At 50.9% G+C, this 18,287-nt stretch overlaps 12 protein-coding genes across 12 annotated transcripts; 8 read left to right on the forward strand and 4 right to left on the reverse strand.

The window, feature by feature from the left end:
- Positions 1-577: 577 nt before the first annotated feature.
- Positions 578-1,492, forward strand: K489DRAFT_369021 (Cloroperoxidase; the record flags this gene model as incomplete). The annotated part of the gene is made up of 2 exons (XM_033603000.1): positions 578-1,224; positions 1,309-1,492. The coding sequence occupies 2 exons, from the start codon at positions 578-580 to the stop codon at positions 1,490-1,492; spliced, it is 831 nt and encodes a 276-aa protein (XP_033461132.1).
- A 370-nt stretch (positions 1,493-1,862) lies between these two features.
- K489DRAFT_430108 (CobW/HypB/UreG) lies at positions 1,863-3,391 on the reverse strand (the record flags this gene model as incomplete). Its single annotated transcript, XM_033608401.1, has 3 exons — positions 3,083-3,391; positions 2,917-3,000; positions 1,863-2,860 (listed from the first exon to the last, which is right to left on the reverse strand). The coding sequence occupies exons 1-3, from the start codon at positions 3,204-3,206 to the stop codon at positions 1,863-1,865; spliced, it is 1,206 nt and encodes a 401-aa protein (XP_033461133.1). The 5' UTR covers positions 3,207-3,391.
- Positions 3,392-3,602: 211 nt separating this feature from the next.
- On the forward strand, positions 3,603-4,950 carry K489DRAFT_378491 (PRTase-like protein). The gene is made up of 3 exons (XM_033604422.1): positions 3,603-3,805; positions 3,886-4,418; positions 4,471-4,950. Exons 1-3 carry the CDS (start codon positions 3,773-3,775, stop codon positions 4,517-4,519), a joined length of 615 nt encoding a protein of 204 aa, XP_033461134.1. The 5' UTR covers positions 3,603-3,772; the 3' UTR covers positions 4,520-4,950.
- Positions 4,951-7,023: 2,073 nt separating this feature from the next.
- K489DRAFT_393517 (Allantoicase) lies at positions 7,024-8,358 on the forward strand (the record flags this gene model as incomplete). The annotated part of the gene is made up of 2 exons (XM_033606783.1): positions 7,024-7,090; positions 7,154-8,358. 2 exons carry the CDS (start codon positions 7,024-7,026, stop codon positions 8,140-8,142), a joined length of 1,056 nt encoding a protein of 351 aa, XP_033461135.1. The 3' UTR covers positions 8,143-8,358.
- A 184-nt stretch (positions 8,359-8,542) lies between these two features.
- On the forward strand, positions 8,543-10,031 carry K489DRAFT_378493 (ATP12-domain-containing protein). Its single transcript, XM_033604423.1, has one exon. It carries the CDS (start codon positions 8,562-8,564, stop codon positions 9,672-9,674), a length of 1,113 nt encoding a protein of 370 aa, XP_033461136.1. The 5' UTR covers positions 8,543-8,561; the 3' UTR covers positions 9,675-10,031.
- A 419-nt stretch (positions 10,032-10,450) lies between these two features.
- On the reverse strand, positions 10,451-11,313 carry K489DRAFT_430113 (uncharacterized protein). Its single transcript, XM_033608402.1, has 4 exons — positions 11,211-11,313; positions 11,131-11,157; positions 10,953-11,073; positions 10,451-10,898 (listed from the first exon to the last, which is right to left on the reverse strand). The coding sequence occupies exons 1-4, from the start codon at positions 11,263-11,265 to the stop codon at positions 10,748-10,750; spliced, it is 354 nt and encodes a 117-aa protein (XP_033461137.1). The 5' UTR covers positions 11,266-11,313; the 3' UTR covers positions 10,451-10,747.
- Positions 11,314-11,628: 315 nt separating this feature from the next.
- Positions 11,629-12,467, forward strand: K489DRAFT_408532 (ARF/SAR superfamily; the record flags this gene model as incomplete). The annotated part of the gene is made up of 6 exons (XM_033607484.1): positions 11,629-11,687; positions 11,749-11,859; positions 11,925-11,941; positions 11,997-12,142; positions 12,197-12,277; positions 12,336-12,467. The coding sequence occupies 6 exons, from the start codon at positions 11,629-11,631 to the stop codon at positions 12,465-12,467; spliced, it is 546 nt and encodes a 181-aa protein (XP_033461138.1).
- Positions 12,468-12,734: 267 nt separating this feature from the next.
- On the reverse strand, positions 12,735-13,373 carry K489DRAFT_300591 (uncharacterized protein; the record flags this gene model as incomplete). Its single annotated transcript, XM_033600407.1, has 1 exon — positions 12,735-13,373. A coding segment is annotated over one exon (639 nt), but the record flags the coding sequence as incomplete, so codon positions are not given.
- A 370-nt stretch (positions 13,374-13,743) lies between these two features.
- K489DRAFT_387694 (lipolytic enzyme) lies at positions 13,744-14,517 on the forward strand (the record flags this gene model as incomplete). Its single annotated transcript, XM_033606345.1, has 1 exon — positions 13,744-14,517. The coding sequence occupies one exon, from the start codon at positions 13,744-13,746 to the stop codon at positions 14,515-14,517; it is 774 nt and encodes a 257-aa protein (XP_033461140.1).
- A 399-nt stretch (positions 14,518-14,916) lies between these two features.
- Positions 14,917-15,411, reverse strand: K489DRAFT_408535 (methionine sulfoxide reductase B; the record flags this gene model as incomplete). Its single annotated transcript, XM_033607485.1, has 2 exons — positions 14,917-15,290; positions 15,357-15,411. The coding sequence occupies 2 exons, from the start codon at positions 15,409-15,411 to the stop codon at positions 14,917-14,919; spliced, it is 429 nt and encodes a 142-aa protein (XP_033461141.1).
- A 416-nt stretch (positions 15,412-15,827) lies between these two features.
- K489DRAFT_378497 (ubiquinone biosynthesis protein Coq7) lies at positions 15,828-17,002 on the forward strand. The gene has a single exon (XM_033604424.1). The coding sequence runs from the start codon at positions 15,932-15,934 to the stop codon at positions 16,700-16,702; it is 771 nt and encodes a 256-aa protein (XP_033461142.1). The 5' UTR covers positions 15,828-15,931; the 3' UTR covers positions 16,703-17,002.
- Positions 17,003-17,280: 278 nt separating this feature from the next.
- Positions 17,281-18,141, forward strand: K489DRAFT_408537 (cleavage and polyadenylation specificity factor, 25 kDa subunit; the record flags this gene model as incomplete). The annotated part of the gene is made up of 2 exons (XM_033607486.1): positions 17,281-17,573; positions 17,628-18,141. The coding sequence occupies 2 exons, from the start codon at positions 17,281-17,283 to the stop codon at positions 18,139-18,141; spliced, it is 807 nt and encodes a 268-aa protein (XP_033461143.1).
- Positions 18,142-18,287: the final 146 nt, after the last annotated feature.

Raw genomic sequence — 18,287 nt, forward strand, 5'->3', positions numbered from 1 at the left:
TGCATCTGCTCAACTTTTTTGCACCCGCATATATCGATCTGCATCCACAATGCGGGTCGTGCATCATCACGATGAAAAGCTTCCCTTCGCTTATTTGCTAGGCACTTGTCTAGTCAAGTCGCTGCATCTACTTCGGCACTGTACCTATGCCATTCTCGTTATTGGTTCACGCAGTTCTCCGGGAACAAGACAGATATTGCACGAGCCCGCTGCTGCCATTCCGTCCCAGTCCTAGGCGTACGAGAGCTGCATTGGCGCATGTGCATTTGCCTGATCTGACCTGGACCAATGCTCGCCAACTCCCGATCCAGTACCTCTCAATGATGATCATCACCACTATCAAGCATAATGATGATAGCATTGGTGGTTGCGGAGCTCTTCGCATGGATACCTCTGCATGCATGCGCATGCCATCCAGTAGATACGAAGCGGTAAGTCAGCATGCTGTGTTGATCTTCAACTGAGCATCGTAGCGAGGTCTTCGTTTTTCTTTCTTCTTCAACTTCATATAGACCGTTCCCCTCCCTACACGACACTCTTCTCGAAGTCCATCATCCCCTGACCTTGACTTTCTATTATGGCGATCTTGAGCAAAGTCGGGGGCACTTTTGTTGACCTCTCGGTCATCGCGTGGGACAATGTCATCGCCTTGATGAACCTCGTCACGCCCAAGATCAAGGAGGGTGATGTCGTCCCCGCTGGAGCTCCTGGTCACCACCTCAAATGGCCCGAATATGTGGCACCGAAGGAGGGCGATTCGCGCTCCGCCTGCCCAATGTTGAACGCCATGGCCAACCACGGAATCCTCCCTCACGATGGCAAGAATATCACTTTCCGTGAGCTCGACACCAAAGTGCGCCAGACATTCAACTTCGCCTCATCGTTCTGCTTTTTCGTCCCCAATTTCGCCGCCCGCTTCCTGAACAAATCCTACCGAAATGACCGCTTTGACCTCGCCGACATCAGCCTGCACGCTGACAACGCCATTGAACACGATGCCAGCTTGACCCGACACGACGCCGCCTTGCAGCCCGACCAGGGTAAACCTGATCTGGAGCTTGTACACCAGCTTCTCCAGGAGGCCACTGGGACTTTCCCTGACGGAACACCTCGATTGACTAAGGAGGATCTTTCGCGAGCTCTGTCTAGGCGTAGAGTGGAAGCGCGCAAGTCAAACAAAGATTACTCTGAGAGCCTTTTTCACAACATGTTCGGAAGTGCGAAGTGAGTGGCATTAGCTTACGATATTTGCTTTCGAAGCTTCATGCTGGTCTCGTGCAATTTTACTAATTTAAATACTTCCTCTAGCTCCTCAACCATGCTGACCATTTTCGGCGGAAACGTCGCCGATCTCACGCCTATGCTTACCGAGGAGCGCTTCTCCGAGAATTGGGAGCCACGTGTTCGGGACCGCTTCGGCCTCACAATGGCCAAGTTCAACTTCACCGTGTTGCCTGTCGAGCGAGGCGTGGACATTAAGAAGTACCAATAATTGGACGATGAAGGCACCGAATTGTCTGCAGTGTAGATCAACAGCGGACAGAAGAGATTATGATTTTATGATCTGAGTGGAGCGCCAGGAGCAGAAGAGCTCTTGACATCCAAGGTTGGTGCTGAAAGCAGCGAGAATTGGCTGTAATCGTAGCTTCAGGGAAGCTCGACGTTCTCAGCAGGAAGAGAGTTTTGACAGCAAATATGGATTCCCAGGCAAGGAGGGCCTTCCAAGACGGATGGAACTGCCAATTTCGGACAGATTTCAAGCATTATGATCATGCGCGAGGAATATGCAATGTTTTCAAACACGCTTCCGACGCTCCGAGCTGTGCGACTCCATGGAACGGGTAGCCGCCATTGGAATCGTATCATGAAACCTTCGCCGATGATTTGTGCGTGACAGTGGCGAAGAGACTTTCCGAGAACGCATCGGTGATCCGTCGATCGCCAAGATTACGCCCGATGATGACAATCTTCCCAACATCCTCGAATGGCCCTGAGACAATATCCTTGCCAGGTGGTGCATCAATGAGATCGAAGATCTCTCTCACGCCTTGTAGCATCTTGATTCTCCCGTCTTCGAAACACACGCGTCCTTTGATTCTGTGAATGTCCCAGGTAGCGGCCACGTCTTCTCTGCCCAGTAATCGATTGTCCCACAATAAAGCTCGCAGCCAGGCATCGATGTCAGTGATGGCATCGTTCGCCAGAAGTGGTACGCTCAGAGCGATAGTCGCAATGCTCGGATCCAAGTGACTGTGACCTTTGCTCGCGAACTCCAGATTCTCCGCGTCAACATGGTCGTACGCATGCAAATCCAACACCAAGCCTTCCAGTTGCGGGATCTGACTGTTCTGCGTGACTCGCATCTGTGCAAGCGTGTTGATTGAGCGTACCCGTTGCTGTACGGCAGCGAGCTCTTCAGTCGTGACTAGATCAGCTTTGTTGACTACTAGCACATCCGCATGAGAAATCTGTAAATGTGCCGTCGACAGAAGCGCTCCTTGATGATCATGTGTCGACCCCTCCAAGGTTACTGCTTCCTCGCCTGCGGGTTCGTCCAGACATCTAAGAATATTCTTGGCGTCTACGAGCGTCACAATGCCGTCAAGGTAGATTGTGCTTCCGAGGCCCTCGTCCACCCAGAACAGCGGTGCGATATTTCCAGGGTCGGCCAGGCCTGTCGTCTCGAGGAGGATGTAATCAAACGCCCCTCGTCGTTCCATGAGAGACTCAATCGCGTTCACTCCAGAGTCTTTGACAGAACAGCAGATACAACCGTTGGCCAATTCAAGCCATTCCTCGACTTGCTGATCGCCATCGTTGACCGTCAGAGATTTCTCAATATCGCTACTATTACCGAACTCTTTGGAAAACATCAGCTCCGGCAGATGGATTTCAGACTCGGTCAAGAGGCTTTACCATTGAGAATCACAGCAATCTTCTTTCCGTGACGAGCAGTCAAGATGTAATTCATCAAAGTTGTTTTACCGGCTCCGAGGTATCCTAGCTCACGACTATCAGTACTGCAACGTGTTTGAATTACATGATCACGTTGAGGCTGCGACTATAGCTCGATTCCACTCACCAGTGATAATCGTGATGGGCACGCGAGCTGACCTGCCGTCGAGACTAGCTGCATGGTCAGGTGAGGTTGCTTCTCCATTGGCATCGACCAGAAGCGGCGGCAAGTCGTCTTCGTCTTCCATCATGATTTTGCAGACTTCATTTGTAGATAGACTGTGATGTTTAATTCGACAACGCTCTGTATTCCGGTACAGGAACAGGTGAGAGAAAAGCGATATGATGTCATAGGGCCCGCATTCAATGGCACCTGGGTAAACAAGAGATATGGCGAGAGTCTGTCCCAAGTCGTTCAGCGTGCAGCAAAATTCCTACTGGCGTGGCCAAAGAACGACAGATTGCCGGTCACTGCGATAGACAGATCCTGTCGGGTACGACTCGACCACAAGGTCGCTGTGAGGGTATTCGGAGTGGTCTCCGCTGGTGCGCACGTGAGACTGGGAGCAGGCAGGGCATGTTCACGCGGCAAGCGTCTTCGTTTCCAATGCAAGACCCTGAAACTGATCTCCTCTTGCAAAGGAGCCCCACCAAATTGTTTGCCGTCGTAATCGGCACCAGTCTTCCACCTGCTGGACTTTGCCGCAGCATTCACACACATCTTCATAAAATCTGCCAATCTATTTACATAGAACAGTGAGATTTTTTTAGCCCTGCATCGTTCTCCTCGTGACCTCGGGAATTAGCTGTCGCAAACATGGTGCAAAAAGTATACATCACCTACAATCAGGTGAGTAAATACGCAGCCATCCACAGGATTCAGTGAACAGTCATTCGAAAAAAGGTCGTTCTCCGAGCTGATCATTCCAGATCCACAAACTCTGCCAAGATGCCGCTCCTCAAATTCTGGACAACTTCAAGCCGAATCTGATGATTGCCATTGGCGGCGGAGGTTATGTTCCAGCACGAATTCTGCGGTCATTCCTCCGACGGACCGGAAGCCCAAACATCCCAATTCAAGCCATTGGTCTCTCCTTGTACGAGGCACTAGGCACTGACGATCAAATCGAAGAGCCCGGACACAAAGTCACACGAACCCAATGGCTGGACCTCAGCAGTCTTGAGATGGCCAACCTGATTGGTAAGAACGTCCTCATCGTCGACGAAGTGGACGACACTCGGACGACTCTGGAGTACGCCGTCAAAGAACTGCAGAAGGACGTCGCAACGGCAGCGCAGCAGCTCGGCAAAGACCCCCAGAGCACGCAATTCTCCATTTTCGTATTGCACAACAAGGATAAAGAAAAGAAGGGACGCCTTCCAAATGATCTGATCGAGGCCAATCGATACCTGGCCGCCAGGACCGTGCCAGACGTGTGGATCAATTACCCTTGGGAAGCCACGTTCGTGTCTTGCTTTTGACCAGAGGAGATTTCGCATGCTGACTCGATTCAGGGACATTGACGAACACGACCGCATGGCCGCACAACAGACGATTGAGTAATGGTAAACGTAGCATCGGCATGTTTTTCGCGCTTAAACCCGCTCGTGTTGATAGCCGTTATCAAGTTAATTCTAGACTCACGCGTAGAGGAAAGGAGCCCTATGTCATAGCGTATTTTGTCGCCCCAAGTTTGACAGGTCTGCACAAGCACATCAAAAATCGCCTGTCGGGCGTGCTTGATTGATGGTCTTAAAACCCCGCCGGAAATGTCACCAGAATCACCGGATGGCAATATGTATTCGTGAATCGTCTTCACGGCACGTGAGCTTGAGCTACAACCAAGAGAAAATACTGTATGCAGCCATCGAAGTGACGGTTCAACTTGTAAGAATGGATTTGTCGGTACGCCAAGTGTGTTCTCAATTCAACATGGCGATTAACGCTGCATTCGTTATACACATTAAGTACATTAACATGGATCATCGATCGGAGGAGCATTTGTCGAGCATCAAGTGAAGTGATTCGTGAGGCTGCTCTGCCTCCAATTTTGTCGCGTGACCCATTTCTGCCGGATTTCTATCTCTTTCTGATCGAGATAATCAACGAAGAGACAGTTTCCGTCTACTTGTTGAAGCTCGAAAAGACGCAGCTGGTCCAATGCTTGTAAAGCTTCCAAGTGCTGCACCCTCGGTAATTCTTCCAGTCTCTCCTGTAGCTCTGTATCGGAATCAGCATCGGCATCGTCGGGTTGTGGTGGAAGTGTGGCAGGGCCGAAGATATCGTCGACAGCTTCGTGAGGCGGATTTAGAAAGTCCTCAACGCCGGTCAAAGCCCGCAAGCCTTGTTGCTCCTCTAAAGCAATAAGCGCTGCTCGGATGTGTCCCATCGGCAATGCTTGTAGATTAGCCATCGGTTGTCGTGGATATAGACCAGCTGCAGCCCAGCAGTGTTGGATTGTGGCGGGCGTGACAGCCTGCCAAGCTTGGATGGACCACCTGATAGCCTTGAGCAAATTGACTGTACGACTGGGATTCGAATTGCCCTTTTGTATCTCCGCCAGAGCAAAGTCTAGCCATCGCTGCCGGTAGCAGGTCTTGAATGTGTAAATGACACCATGCGTCAGCGGTTGAGATATAGTCGGCGATCGTGAAGGTATCCAGGCCACAGTGATGTTGGACGAACGCCTAGCGGTTCTGAAAGTGTCCAGCGCTGCTTTGTGCGCGCTAAAGTTGTCCATCAACAAAAGCACTTGACGATCACCCACTTGGTCAGCAAACCAGTGAAGCCATTCAACCATGACTGCCACTGTCATCCACGCTCGATCATTATACTTCCAAACACAATTGAGACTCGCGAAATGAATCCCTGCAGCCTCGAAACATCGTGGTCGTGCTTCATTGCCGATGAACCACGGTGCAAGCTTGTGACTGCCATCGGCGTTGCAGCAGAAGTGGGCTGTGAAACGCTCGCTTACCGATCCGACAGTAGTAGGAACCTCTTTACTCTGGCGGTCACCTGGGAGCCCCTTATAAAGTAGGCTGGTCTCATCGCAGGTGTAGCAGTTCGCAGGTAGAAAGCGGCTCACCTCGGCATCGATGGTAGAGGTTTGTTCCTCGGTGGCAGCCATGATCAGTTGCTCTTCTATGGCGGCAGTCACTGCTGTCGCACGATCAGGAAGGTCGCCAGTTTTCCGCTTCTTGATAATATCATGTCTTGTTCGAAAGCCTTGCAGCCAGCCATTGCTAAACATCGGCACTTCCATGCCTTGATAAGCTGGCAACTGATGCCAGAATGTAACGGCCTGGGTCTTCATGGCATCACCGGTGATCGGGCCCTCACCTCTACTGGCACGATCGCGTTCTTCTTGCTGAAACCATCCGAAAAGAGCGGCCTCCAAGTCAGGCCACTGGCTTGCACGCAGCCGTCTCTTGGATAATTGACCTTCGCCGCTGAATTTGTCCAGTATGGCATATTTCGGGCCCAAGATCTCGGAAATGGTGGATTGGGAGACATGTCGATGATAATTTAGGAAAAACCACTCCTCGAGCTGCTTCTGCGTCCTCTTTGGTGTTTGCTGAGCGTATGCACGAATGGCCTTTCGTTGGGCTAGGGTCAAGCCCGGCTGCCTGCGTTTTACCGTTTTGTCCACTGTTGACTCCATCTTTCCGTTACCTCGCTAACGTGAAGACGATATCGCATCAAGTCAGGTCCACCTTTGTCAACGCGGACGCATTGGGGATGCCCGAAGTATAGCCGAAATTATCGCTCTATCCGGCTCCGGCGCCCGCGCACGTAGCTCCGCTGTCGGCTGATGATAGCTCGCAAGACGGCTATTGGCGGGCATGACGAAAGACATGAAATCGTATCGAGTAATCGATAAGCTTGCCTATGGAGGCAGGTCATGCCGATGTCTAAGATGTTTAGTCTGCACATGCAGGTGCAAACTGAGATGAAAAACGGCGTCCATTGTAGTGGTTTGCCTGGAATATATATACCGTGGTCAAGAGAATGGTCATTGAGATTTCTTCGACCATTTTCACATCTATGCTGTATAGCATCCAAACATGGCAACTACTGTGACCCGTGTCCCTGTGGGTGACATTGATACTACATTCAAATCGAACAGCGTAGGTACGCTAAGGATTCTTCAAAACAACTTTGTAATTGTGTCAATTAATGATCAATTCTCTCTAGACCTCGTCAATAAGGCACTTGGGTCGCGAATTCTTTCCTTCTCCGACGAGTGGTTCGCCGCAGCCGAGAACCTCACCACGTCGACGCCGCCAGTACGTAAGCCAGGAGTCTTCACTTATGCAGGAGCTTGGTACGATGGGTGGGAGACACGGAGGCATAACCCGGAGCCTTTCGACTGGGTTGTCATTCGACTAGGTGTCGCGTCAGGCCGGGTCAAAGGCGTAGAGATTGACACGGCCTTCTTCAACGGAAATCACGCGCCCGAGGTCGGAGTCCAGGGTTGCTTTGTGACAGGGGATGATGGCGACGACAAGGTCAAGAGCAAAGACTTCCCCGACTGGGAGACAATCATGGAAAGGCAAGAATGCGGCCCTTCACAACGCCAAGCTTGGTTAATCACCGGTGGATCGGGCAAGGCATACACACATGTTCGGCTGCAGATGTTTCCTGATGGCGGAATTGCGAGATTTCGGCTTTATGGAGAGGTGATGCCAGTCTTGCCGGCAGATGTCAATGAAGTGTTCGATCTTGCTGCTACAGTTAATGGCGGCGTAGCTGTACAATGTTCAGATCAGCATTTTGGCACGAAGGATAACTTGCTCCTACCTGGCCGCGGTGTCGACATGGGCGATGGTTGGGAAACCGCCCGTTCACGTGGCGAACACATCGACTGGACCATCATCAAACTTGGAACTCCCGGTCTTCTCGAGAAAGTGGTTATAGATACAGCACACTTTCGCGGCAACTTCCCTCAACAGGTTCAAGTATTTGCCGCTCCAGCTGCGGAGCAAGCACCTGCACATGCAGACGCCGTCTGGTCGGAGATCCTGACCCCACAAAAGACCGGACCAGATGTGGAGCACGTATACGATGGTACAGTCCTGCGGCATACAGACAATGTTTATGGTTTTGTGAAGCTGGTTATCATACCAGATGGTGGCGTCAAGAGGATCCGAGTATTCGGCAGACAGTCCCCAAAGACTGTGTGATAGAATCAAGCTCAGTAGGATGCTCAATAGAAGGCTCGGTATCAAATATCTCGAGTGCAAAGCAGACTGATGTTCGTCGAATTGCTGCCAATCTCACCAGTCATATCGCATCGCTGTAGCCAATGCGTCGATTTCACTAACGACCGATGAACAAAGCACCAAAGCTCGTCGCTGAAGGCCGTATGTAGTACTGGTGGTTTGACTGCATCTAGTCATCAAGGTGAATTGATGCTAATGTTGGGCGAATGTCGTGTTGTGAAATAAGGCATGCATGTGGAATCATAATGATAGCTCGAGAGACAGTTGTCGGGAGACATGCAGAGCCGCTGCGGAGCATTCCCGATTAGGAACACTCGCGATCATAGCTCGCGGCGAGACCAAGACCATTGACCATCTCTGAACAAGTATTCATCAACAACATGGAGAAATCACTCCTCTTGGCGTCCTGCAGGATGCGGATTCTTCAGACGCAATGGTTGGTAGCGCAACCTGTGCGACTCTCAGTTTGCAGGCGATGTCAACTACATACTACCGCTGGCTACAGCGCCTTGCCCAACAACCTCCCAGCATTTGCAGGTCCCCCGCCAGAGGCACCTCAAGCTTCCGTCTCATATCCCCTGGGCCGTATTGCACGGAGGAAGCAGCAGGCTGAAAGCCTACGCCGGGGTCAGAATATCAAGGATGCCAAATCCGAAACCCTCTTATCACGACGTTTCTGGCGGGAAGTCTCGGTCAAGGAGAACGAAAAGGGCGATCTACAGGTCCTGCTGGATAAGCGACCGGTGCGCCTGGCCTCAAAGGAGCCATTGGCTTTACCGAAGACGAAGCGCGCGCTCGCCACCGCCATAGCTATCGAGTGGGACTCTCTCATCACATCGCAACAAGCACTCAAACACCACTACATTCCGCTCACCTCATTAACCTCAAGAGCCTTGGACATTCAGAGCGCAGATGAGCAAGGACACAGTATTATCCGTGAGCAGCTACAGCAAATGCTGATGCGCTACCTCGCCACGGATACGTTGCTCTGCTGGGCGCCAGAGACAAATCTTCACGATCCGCTGGAGACCCAGAAGGACGGCGGCTTTAGTCTTCGACAAAGTCAGAAGGCTGCCGCTGAACCAATCATCGCTTACCTTGCCACACATATCTTCCCCGGAGTGGAGATAATCCCTGTGCTTGGGGCTGACAGTATCGTGCCAGCGCGACAGCCGCAACTCACGCAGGATGTGATCCGCGGCTGGATTGCAGGTTTGCCAGCATTTGAATTGGCTGCATTGGAACGTGGTGTCCTGGCGACCAAGAGTTTGCTTGTTGCGGCGCGTGTCCTGGTAGCATATAGCACACATTGGCAGCAACTCAGACAGCAAGAACCGAAAAGCCATCGATTCGGTATTGAGGAGGCGGCAGAGGCAGCGACGCTCGAAGTCGCGCATCAAACGCAGCAATGGGGTGAGGTGGAGGATACCCACGACGTGGAAAAGGAGGATCTTCGAAAGCAACTAGGCAGTGCTATCTTGCTTGTGAGCTGAAGTCTTTTGACAAGTGTCCCGGGATCACACACACATATTTCACAGTGTGTGACTCGGGCGTTGCAGAATCACCTTTCTGGTAAGATTCGCCTCATGCATCCTCTAAATACCACCAATGGATGTTGCGTGACAAGCTCGTGCGGGCAACCATGTACATCAACAACAAGCACCATGAAAATTCCAGCGGTATGCTTCGCCAAACTCCAGGCAGTCTATCACACATTGCAGCAAGTTCGAAACGCAGAGAACCTTAAATGTTTTACTTGACAACCCGGTGCCAAAATTGGCAAGACAACGCGGGTATTGAATCAGACAGGCTTAACATCTAGAAATTGTCCCTCCAATATTGATACGATATTTTTACCATTTTCATCACAACGCGATTCATTATGTCATCATATTTCCGTGGTCCACGGGTCAGGCGGAAGTGCGATGGATACAGCTAATGTTCCTGTGCGAATCATTAGGTGAGGCGTAATTGTCGGGTTTCAAGTGTACTGATATAAATCCCATGACTTTTGCCAAGAATTCAGCTGTAATGGCTCAAGTGATGGAGTCCACCTCCCTCGCAATGCGTGCCTATCCAACCCGGCGGCGTGTGCCCAGTTCGAATTTGGTGGTGGCTGTCCACTCGCTTCGGCAACGAGCGATTGCTGGTGCAACCCTAAGCTTCTGAGGAAACCTTCAGCCGAGTAATCGGGCAGAGAACTTCAGGCCATGAAATGGCGGTATTGGAATACACACGCTGTCGGCGGCACCCAGGGTAAGATTTCTGGGGTGGATAACGTTTTTGTTTTGCCCATGGACTGAATTTCAATTTGTGGTAATGATGCTTTTAGAGCATCTCGGTCATGGTGCTTGTGTACATGTGGTGATACATTCGATCAATGGCTGCCGCCGCAAATCGAAACCAACCCATTTTTTGACATGTCCCAACTCTTTCATCATGAATAAAAGTTCACTTTGGCTGTGGAATGCCAATCGCCGCAGTGCGAATCTGCGGTAGAGCTTGAACTCGTATAGGTCCCGACAACCTCTCTTGGTGAGACCAGGTGCAAGGTGGTCGCATCTCTTCACGAAAGTTGCGCCACGGCGTGTGGTCGCCTCAACCGATGCAAAGGCGCAATGGCCGGCGGACCGTGCTGTGCATGTGCTCGTCGAAATGCCTCTGTGAGAATTGGCGAACTTTCTGTCCGAATCGTGGTACCGATAGACATGAAGAAGCTAGAAGGTTGCGATCAGAATGATATCAGGAGGCTTCTGTATCAATAACCATACCCAAACGTAGCGGCCGATCCAAGCATGTACTGGCCCAGTGTTCGCAGCATACCCCGAGGGCCAGGACCCTGCGTGATAATGCTATAAGATCCGAATATGAATCCAATGCAAAGACCGACGGCTGAGAAAGCATATTAGTCAAGCTGAATTAGTCGAGGATCATGTCGGATTCGCGTACTGCCGCCCATCATGGCTCCCATCTTGGCTGTTGCAAGTTAGCGAGAATGCATAATATCTTTTACCTATGTAAAAGCACACCTTTGTCGAATGGCGATGGACCGGCCATACCACCCGCAGCAGCAACCGGAGGCATGTTGAAGAGCTCGAATATCTTGGGACTTGATGCAATGCGGAGCAATGAAGCTTCAACAACTTGCGACGCGATGATGCGAACGATGAGGGCGAACTGTTCGTGAACTACCGCGGTCTCAATTCGGAATACCGTAGGAGGAACGTAGGATTTATTAACACGGGCAAGCAGCTTGCAACCCTAACTGTCGTGACGATCACAAGACGATTATAATTTCATGGGCAATGAACACTCCAAGCTTCCTGGCAGATGAGGTCGCACGAAGCAACCAGCTCCTAGAACGCAGAATTCGATCAAGATTATTCAGATAGCCCTGTGTTATAACGAACTTTTCATGTCACGTCCTGCCGTGCGGAGACCGATAATATGTTGTCGATACTGCGAAAAGCCCGTCTCAAAGACAAGGAAATGAGGATACTCATGCTGTGAGTAGGTTCCGACAATCCAGGCGACGTAGAGGCCTCGATTAGCTCATCCATGAACAAGCGGACTGGACAACGCTGGCAAGACTACAATTGTCAAACGGATTATGAATGAAGACGTAAACAGCGTCAGTCCGACACTGGGCTTCATCATCAAAACCATCGATTATGAAGGGTCAGTAAACATGTTTCGCTCCCAGGCATAAATCCTTTGATTTTGATGCTGAATTTCGCATCAAGTTATAAATTGAACATTTGTTCGTTCAGCTTAATCGCTTTTCCCCACATCGAGCCATGATTAATCAAGCACAGGGGACGTTGGTGGCCAGAAGACACTACGCACGTACTGGAAAAATTATTTTGAGAAGACAGATACCCTGATCTGGGTTGTAGACGCCACGGATCGTGATAGAATCGATGATTGCCGCGTCGAGCTCCAAGGTCTTCTCTTACAGGAGGTAGAAACATGCTCGGGATGCACAGTATTGAACAATATCTGACAGTCATCGCAGCGTTTGATGGGTGCTTCGTTGCTCGTCTTCAAGAACAAAAGCGATGTCTCTGGCTGCTTGGACGAGGATGAAATCCGAGAGGTAAGACATGTTGACGTCTATTACGACGAAGCGTAAAACTCACATTTCTGCTTCGCAGGGCTTGCAGCTTGATGCTATCACCACTCACAAGTGGCACATCCTTCCTTGCTCTGCTATAACAGGCGCGAACCTGCAAGAAGGTCTGCGTTGGGTGGTTCAAGATGCGAAGGACCGCTTATTCCTGTATTGATAGGGAAATCTGACAGTCCAAGCACCGAGTTTGCATAGCCTTGGCACAACTCTGTCAGTGCTATACGTTGGCGGCCAAACTGACAAGGAATTGCTCCTATTTCCAACGCATTCAATGGAGGACGTTGCAGCTCAAGGAAGTGAACATGGCCATGATCGCTGCCCTGAAAAGTGTTCACTCGCCCGGTCGGACCTGGCAAACTGCATAAAATATAGCTTTTGGTTCGGAGCTCCTCACCACGCAACCCATGTTAGCAGTCTAGGTGGTGTCGCGCTCGTATAGTTGAAAATCAAGTTCAATTCGTTCGTCGCCCACAGCGTGAGACTCGGGGCCATGTTCGACCGCTTCGCCGACGAATTTCTCGTGGACGGCATGGCTCGCTAGATTCCATCGACCAGTGGTTGGCTTAGCATCATTCAGAACGTCCGGAAAGAAAGTGTCACAATCATATTCCTTTGATATTCTCGTCAAGAGAATTCGATCTGTCTGTGGTAGTTGTAGCGCCGCCTGATAGATGCTGGTGCCGCCAATGATAAACGCCCGACCAAGCGGCGGCAAAAATCCCGCCTGGATGCGCGTACCGAGGTCATGTAGCGCTGATGGGATGCTGGCTGCTACCACGACATCATCCGGAATTGGTTGAAGTTGCTCGCGCGTCTGCGAGCTGATGACGACGTTGGTTCGGTCTTTCAGTGGACGAAACTTCTTGGGAATACTCTCCCATGTCTTGCGACCCATGATGACCACGTTGCGACGCGGGTCAGCTGAGCCATCTGGTGTAGTTGCTGGCACGCGCTTCGTGACGCTGGCAAAATATGCCATGTCCTTCTTGACCATAGGCCATGGCAATGTGCCATTCTTGCCGATGCCATTTTTGAGTGTGGCGGCCACGATTATCGTCAAAGACGTCTGCGACACAGACATGATTTCTGAATCTGCCATGGAGAACCAAAACAAAGACTCGTCTTCCGTCGCTGGTGTTCAACTGCAGAATGTGCGATCTGGTAGGGGGCTGTGTAGATGGAGCGTTTCAAGATGGTCGGCTGTGTCCATGGGCGGCCCCTCGGGGTTTCTCCGGTAGGCACAACTGGCTTGCTGTTCCCTCTGTTGTTATTGACCCATTGGGAATCATGTGGTCAATAACACCTCCACTTTTATAATTGTTGAGAACGAAACATGACAATCAGGATCTGGAGTTCTGGACGGCATTTGAAATCGTTATTGTCGTGGGCGAGCACAACGGTGGTTCGATAAAAATCACAACTTCTTCCACGAGATGGACCAATTCCTACTCTTCGGCGACAGCATCACGCAGCAAGCATTTACGCAAGATCGCGGAACAGTTTTTGGTGCTGCTCTGACTGATGCTTATATACGGAGACTTGACATAGTCAATCGCGGTTTGAGTGGCTATAATACAAGACAAGCGTTGCAAGTTCTTCCTCGAATAGTGCCACCACCAGCCCATGCGCGAGTTCGACTTATGACCATATTCTTTGGTGCGAATGATGCACGTTTACCAAACACTCCTGGAGGTCCTCAACAGCATATCCCGATAGAAGAGTTCACTCAAAATCTCATCGCCATTGTACAACACCCGGTCGTGCGCGCGCACACCGATATTGGACTAATACTTATCACACCGCCACCCGTGGACGAGCGAAAAGCGCTCGCTTGCGACAAGGCCAAAGACCCTCAGTGCGGTGATGTACATCGCCGACGTGCCCCAACCACTGCGGCCTATGCACAGGCTGTACGTGATGTTGGCCGCGAGACTGGCGTGCCCGTTATCGATCTTTGGACAGCAATGATTGCACGCGCAGGCGGCACGGCAGCCGACGAAGATGATCTGATTGTTGGCGATGCTGCTGCACCTGTGAGCGTCATTCTACAGAACCTCCTCGATGATGGATTGCATCTCAGCGCGGCAGGTTACCAGGTCCTCTATTCCGAGCTTACTGCCTTGATCGCAAAGCAATGGCCAGTACTCACCCCTGCGAACATGCGTTTTGCATTGCCGACTTGGAATGACAAGAGTGCATGGACATGAGGAGACTACTTCTCTGGAAGCTTTCAATACGTCAACACTGGCTTGTACGTAATAAGTGGCTGGCTATGAATCAGTATGTGTGCTGTGTCGGCAGCGCTTGCGATCGAGGCTTGGGAGCGCCGTAGATTATCGCCACGACATGATTGTCAAAGGTCAACTTGAGGACGCCGGCTTAATGTCTGTCGTTGGAGGCTCGGCACTCATTCACGAGGCTGAAAGGGGCCATCAATTGACTTGGAAAATTTGCCAATCAGGAGTCAGCAAGTATAACTTCGCCGCTGCTGTACTTGCGTTCAAGATGCCAGAAGGAGAAGTAGGGTAAAAACCAAGGTCGTATATTCAATGTACTTCACTATTGGATTTGCAAAGTTTAAACGCGTCGTACGCTTCACCACTATCTCACGCCTTTGACTTCTCAGCGACTGGGTCATTCTTGTTGAAGTTGATGCTGATGGAGTTCACGCAATGGCGCTCGTCTGTGGGGTTATTGTAACCCTCGCCCTTGAAGACATGTCCCAAGTGGCCACCGCAATTGCTGCAAACAATTTCGGTGCGCTCCATACCAAAAGTCCGGTCAGTGTGCCTCGTGATTGCGCCTGGCACAGCATCGAAGAAGGCAGGCCAACCGCAACCTGATTTGAATTTGTGATGTGCCTCGTACAACGGTGCAGAGCAACCAGCGCAGGCGTAAACACCTGCGTCCGGTTGGTGTGAGTTGTATTCACCAGTGAATGGTGCCTCGGTTCCTTTTTCACGCAAGACCCGGAATTGATCTGGTAGAACGTGTCAGATCGTGGGCATGAACCCAACCTTGATGGATGGGGTCGAATTTAGCGTACCTTTGCTCAGTTGCGCTCTCCACTCATCATCTGACTTTTGCAAAGGGAACGACATGTTCGATGTGGCGGAAGACGAAAAGAACGATGAGAGAAACGGAATCGGCATCGAAGCTCTAGAAATCGTTGCAGGTCTCCAGCTCAGTTGGGCGCGCGATGGTACGGGCAAACGGCTTGTATTGTTGAAAGCGAGTAGCGTGCGAACAAAAATGGGCAGCGATCGAAGGCGCATGGACAGACAGCAGAGGTGGAATCTGTACTTGTATTGGCTGTGTATCTGGCTCCGGTGTGAGTATCATCAAGCGAAATGATTATAAGCTTCTGTGATTTTCTCAGCATGTCCAGACGCGAGTGGTCGTATGTAGTATTGCTTCCGCCACTTCTCCAACTGAACGACGTCATGAATTGCGTGGTAAGGAATCGAAGATCGGAGGTGATGTCCCTGCCGCGCCCTAACTGAGTAGAATACAGTACACCGGCTGATCTCTGCACAGGACAATCTCTCGAATCCATTGCCTACGAGCATTGATCTTGACCACCTCACAACTTTGGTTTTGTCGCCGCCAATCATCTCAATTATGCCTGCTTCATCTCCAATATTGCCGTTGAAAGCTGCTATGAGCCCCCGCGCTTTTCAACTTAAGACTCGTCCGAAGGCATTGCCATGTCCGTCGACATCACGAGGTGCCAACATACAATTATCGAGATCTATCACAAATGGTGGCGCTGGCGCCGCTGCTGATGGGACCCATTCAAATGCAACACAGACTCGACGAAGCCTCTCGGCTGCTCAACGCAAATATCTCGACTCAGCGTTGCGGGTGAATCAGGCGGGCGAGCTAGCCGCCACCCTGATTTATACCGCTCAGATCCCTCCAATTGTCAAAACGCATCCTCACCTTCGACCCCTCATGAAGCATATGTACGATCAAGAGGCCGGTCATTTCAGCACTTTCAATGAACTCCTTGCTAAACATCGCATTCGCCCCACGGCCATGTACCCTGTATGGCACGCCGCTGCCACAGTGCTTGGATGGGGCACTGGTATGCTTGGTCGTGAGGCTGCTATGGCATGTACAGAAGCAGTCGAAACAGAGATTGGCGACCACTACAATGCTCAGGTTCGAGAGCTGCTATCATGGTGCAAGGACATGGAGGAACGTGGCGAAGACATCGGAGACGAGTTGCGAACTCTGGTAGAGCGCATCCGCAAGATACGAGACGAAGAGCTGGAGCACTTAGATCATGCCGTGGCCAATGATGCTAAGGATGCAAATCCATACGAGCTGCTTACGGGAGCCATCCGTGCTGGTTGTCGTGGTGCGATTTGGGTCAGCGAACGGGTTTGATGACCACTCGTTATGAAGGGAGGGGCTTGTCCATCGAAAACACTTTTACGGAGATTCTTCCGTACAAGCAATTGTAATCGCCTATATGAGTTTCGTTTGTACATTTGGGCATCGGCATCTGCAGATTGTGTTATAGATATTGCCCTCAGCCACTACCTAGATATAGACCGGAGGCACATCCGGATTGTGAAACATCAGGTGAGAATACAGCTGCTTGATGGCGTACGTTGGGTCTCACCCTTTTTTCGTGTGGCGCTCTTTCCTCGCCGGCAGATTTGACCGTCGATCGTCTCTTGGTGCAGATCTTGTTGAAGAATTCCTGAAGCAATATAGTAACAACCTTGTAAGGTCCAAGAATCATCCATACCAGGGTGGCCGGATTCGGTATAGCGGCACGAATTTACCGCGATCTGTCGCGTCACCTTCACGTGTGTGAGGATGCTCTTTTCATTGCTGAAAGTCACAGCGCTGGAGTGTACCTGCATGAACAAATACTATCACAATCGTGGCCCATCTTCAATTCGACCTGTTATCAGACCGCACCTGCAATATCCATACTTCCTACACCGTCTGTCAAAATGGCGACCGTTCCGCCGACGCAGCATCAATCCTCACATCCTCCACCACAAATCCTAGCATTCAACGAGAGACAGCCCCGGACTATCCGCCTATACCCATTGAGCAATTACACATTTGGCACAAAGGAGACACAGCCAGAGGAAGATCCTTCAGTAAAAGATAGGCTGCGGCGATTGGAGGAATATTATGAAAAGCATGGCATGCGCCGGACGTGTGAAGGTATCTTAGTATGCCATGAGCACAACCACCCGCATGTGCTCATGTTGCAGATCGCCAATGCCTTCTTCAAGCTGTAGGTGATGATTCAAAATCGCATGGATTTTCTAGCGGACTAACGTATAATCAGTCCTGGTGACTACCTGGCGCATGATGCCGACGAGATTGAAGGTTTCAAGGCCAGACTGAACGAACGCCTCGCTCCCACTGGATCACTTGGCGCCTCCGAAGCTGCAGATGCGGACTGGGACATCGCTGACACCCTCGCGCAATGGTATCGGCCCAATTTCGAGACTTTCATGTACCCTTTCCTGCCACCACATGTGACGCGACCTAAAGAGTGCAAAAAGCTCTTCTTTATTCAGCTGCCCAAAGCCAAAGTGCTGAGTGTGCCGAAGAACATGAAATTACTGGCTGTGCCTCTATTTGAGCTCTACGACAACAGTCAGCGTTATGGACCGCAGCTGAGCGCCATCCCTCATTATCTGAGCCGATACAGGTGGGAGTTTGTCAACGAGAACGATGAGGTTGTCTCTTGGACCCCTGGCGGTCCTGTGGATGAACGAGTGAAGACTAAGATATTAGCGGGTGATCAAGGGAACGGTGTCACCGAGGGACACAACGTTAACATGGCGGAGAATTAGAAAGCAATACATTCTCCTGTGGAGTGTTTCGCGCAAACCCTGCGGCTTAAGCTTACAGCGGTCCGATACATTTATGCACCGAGAGCGTACAGCTCTGACAACATGAAGACCAGCATCACACCAAATCGGGGGCCACATTGAATGCT

This window comes from Dissoconium aciculare (assembly GCF_010015565.1).
Source record: "Dissoconium aciculare CBS 342.82 unplaced genomic scaffold K489scaffold_4, whole genome shotgun sequence".
Taxonomy (NCBI): Eukaryota; Fungi; Ascomycota; class Dothideomycetes; order Mycosphaerellales; family Dissoconiaceae; genus Dissoconium; species Dissoconium aciculare.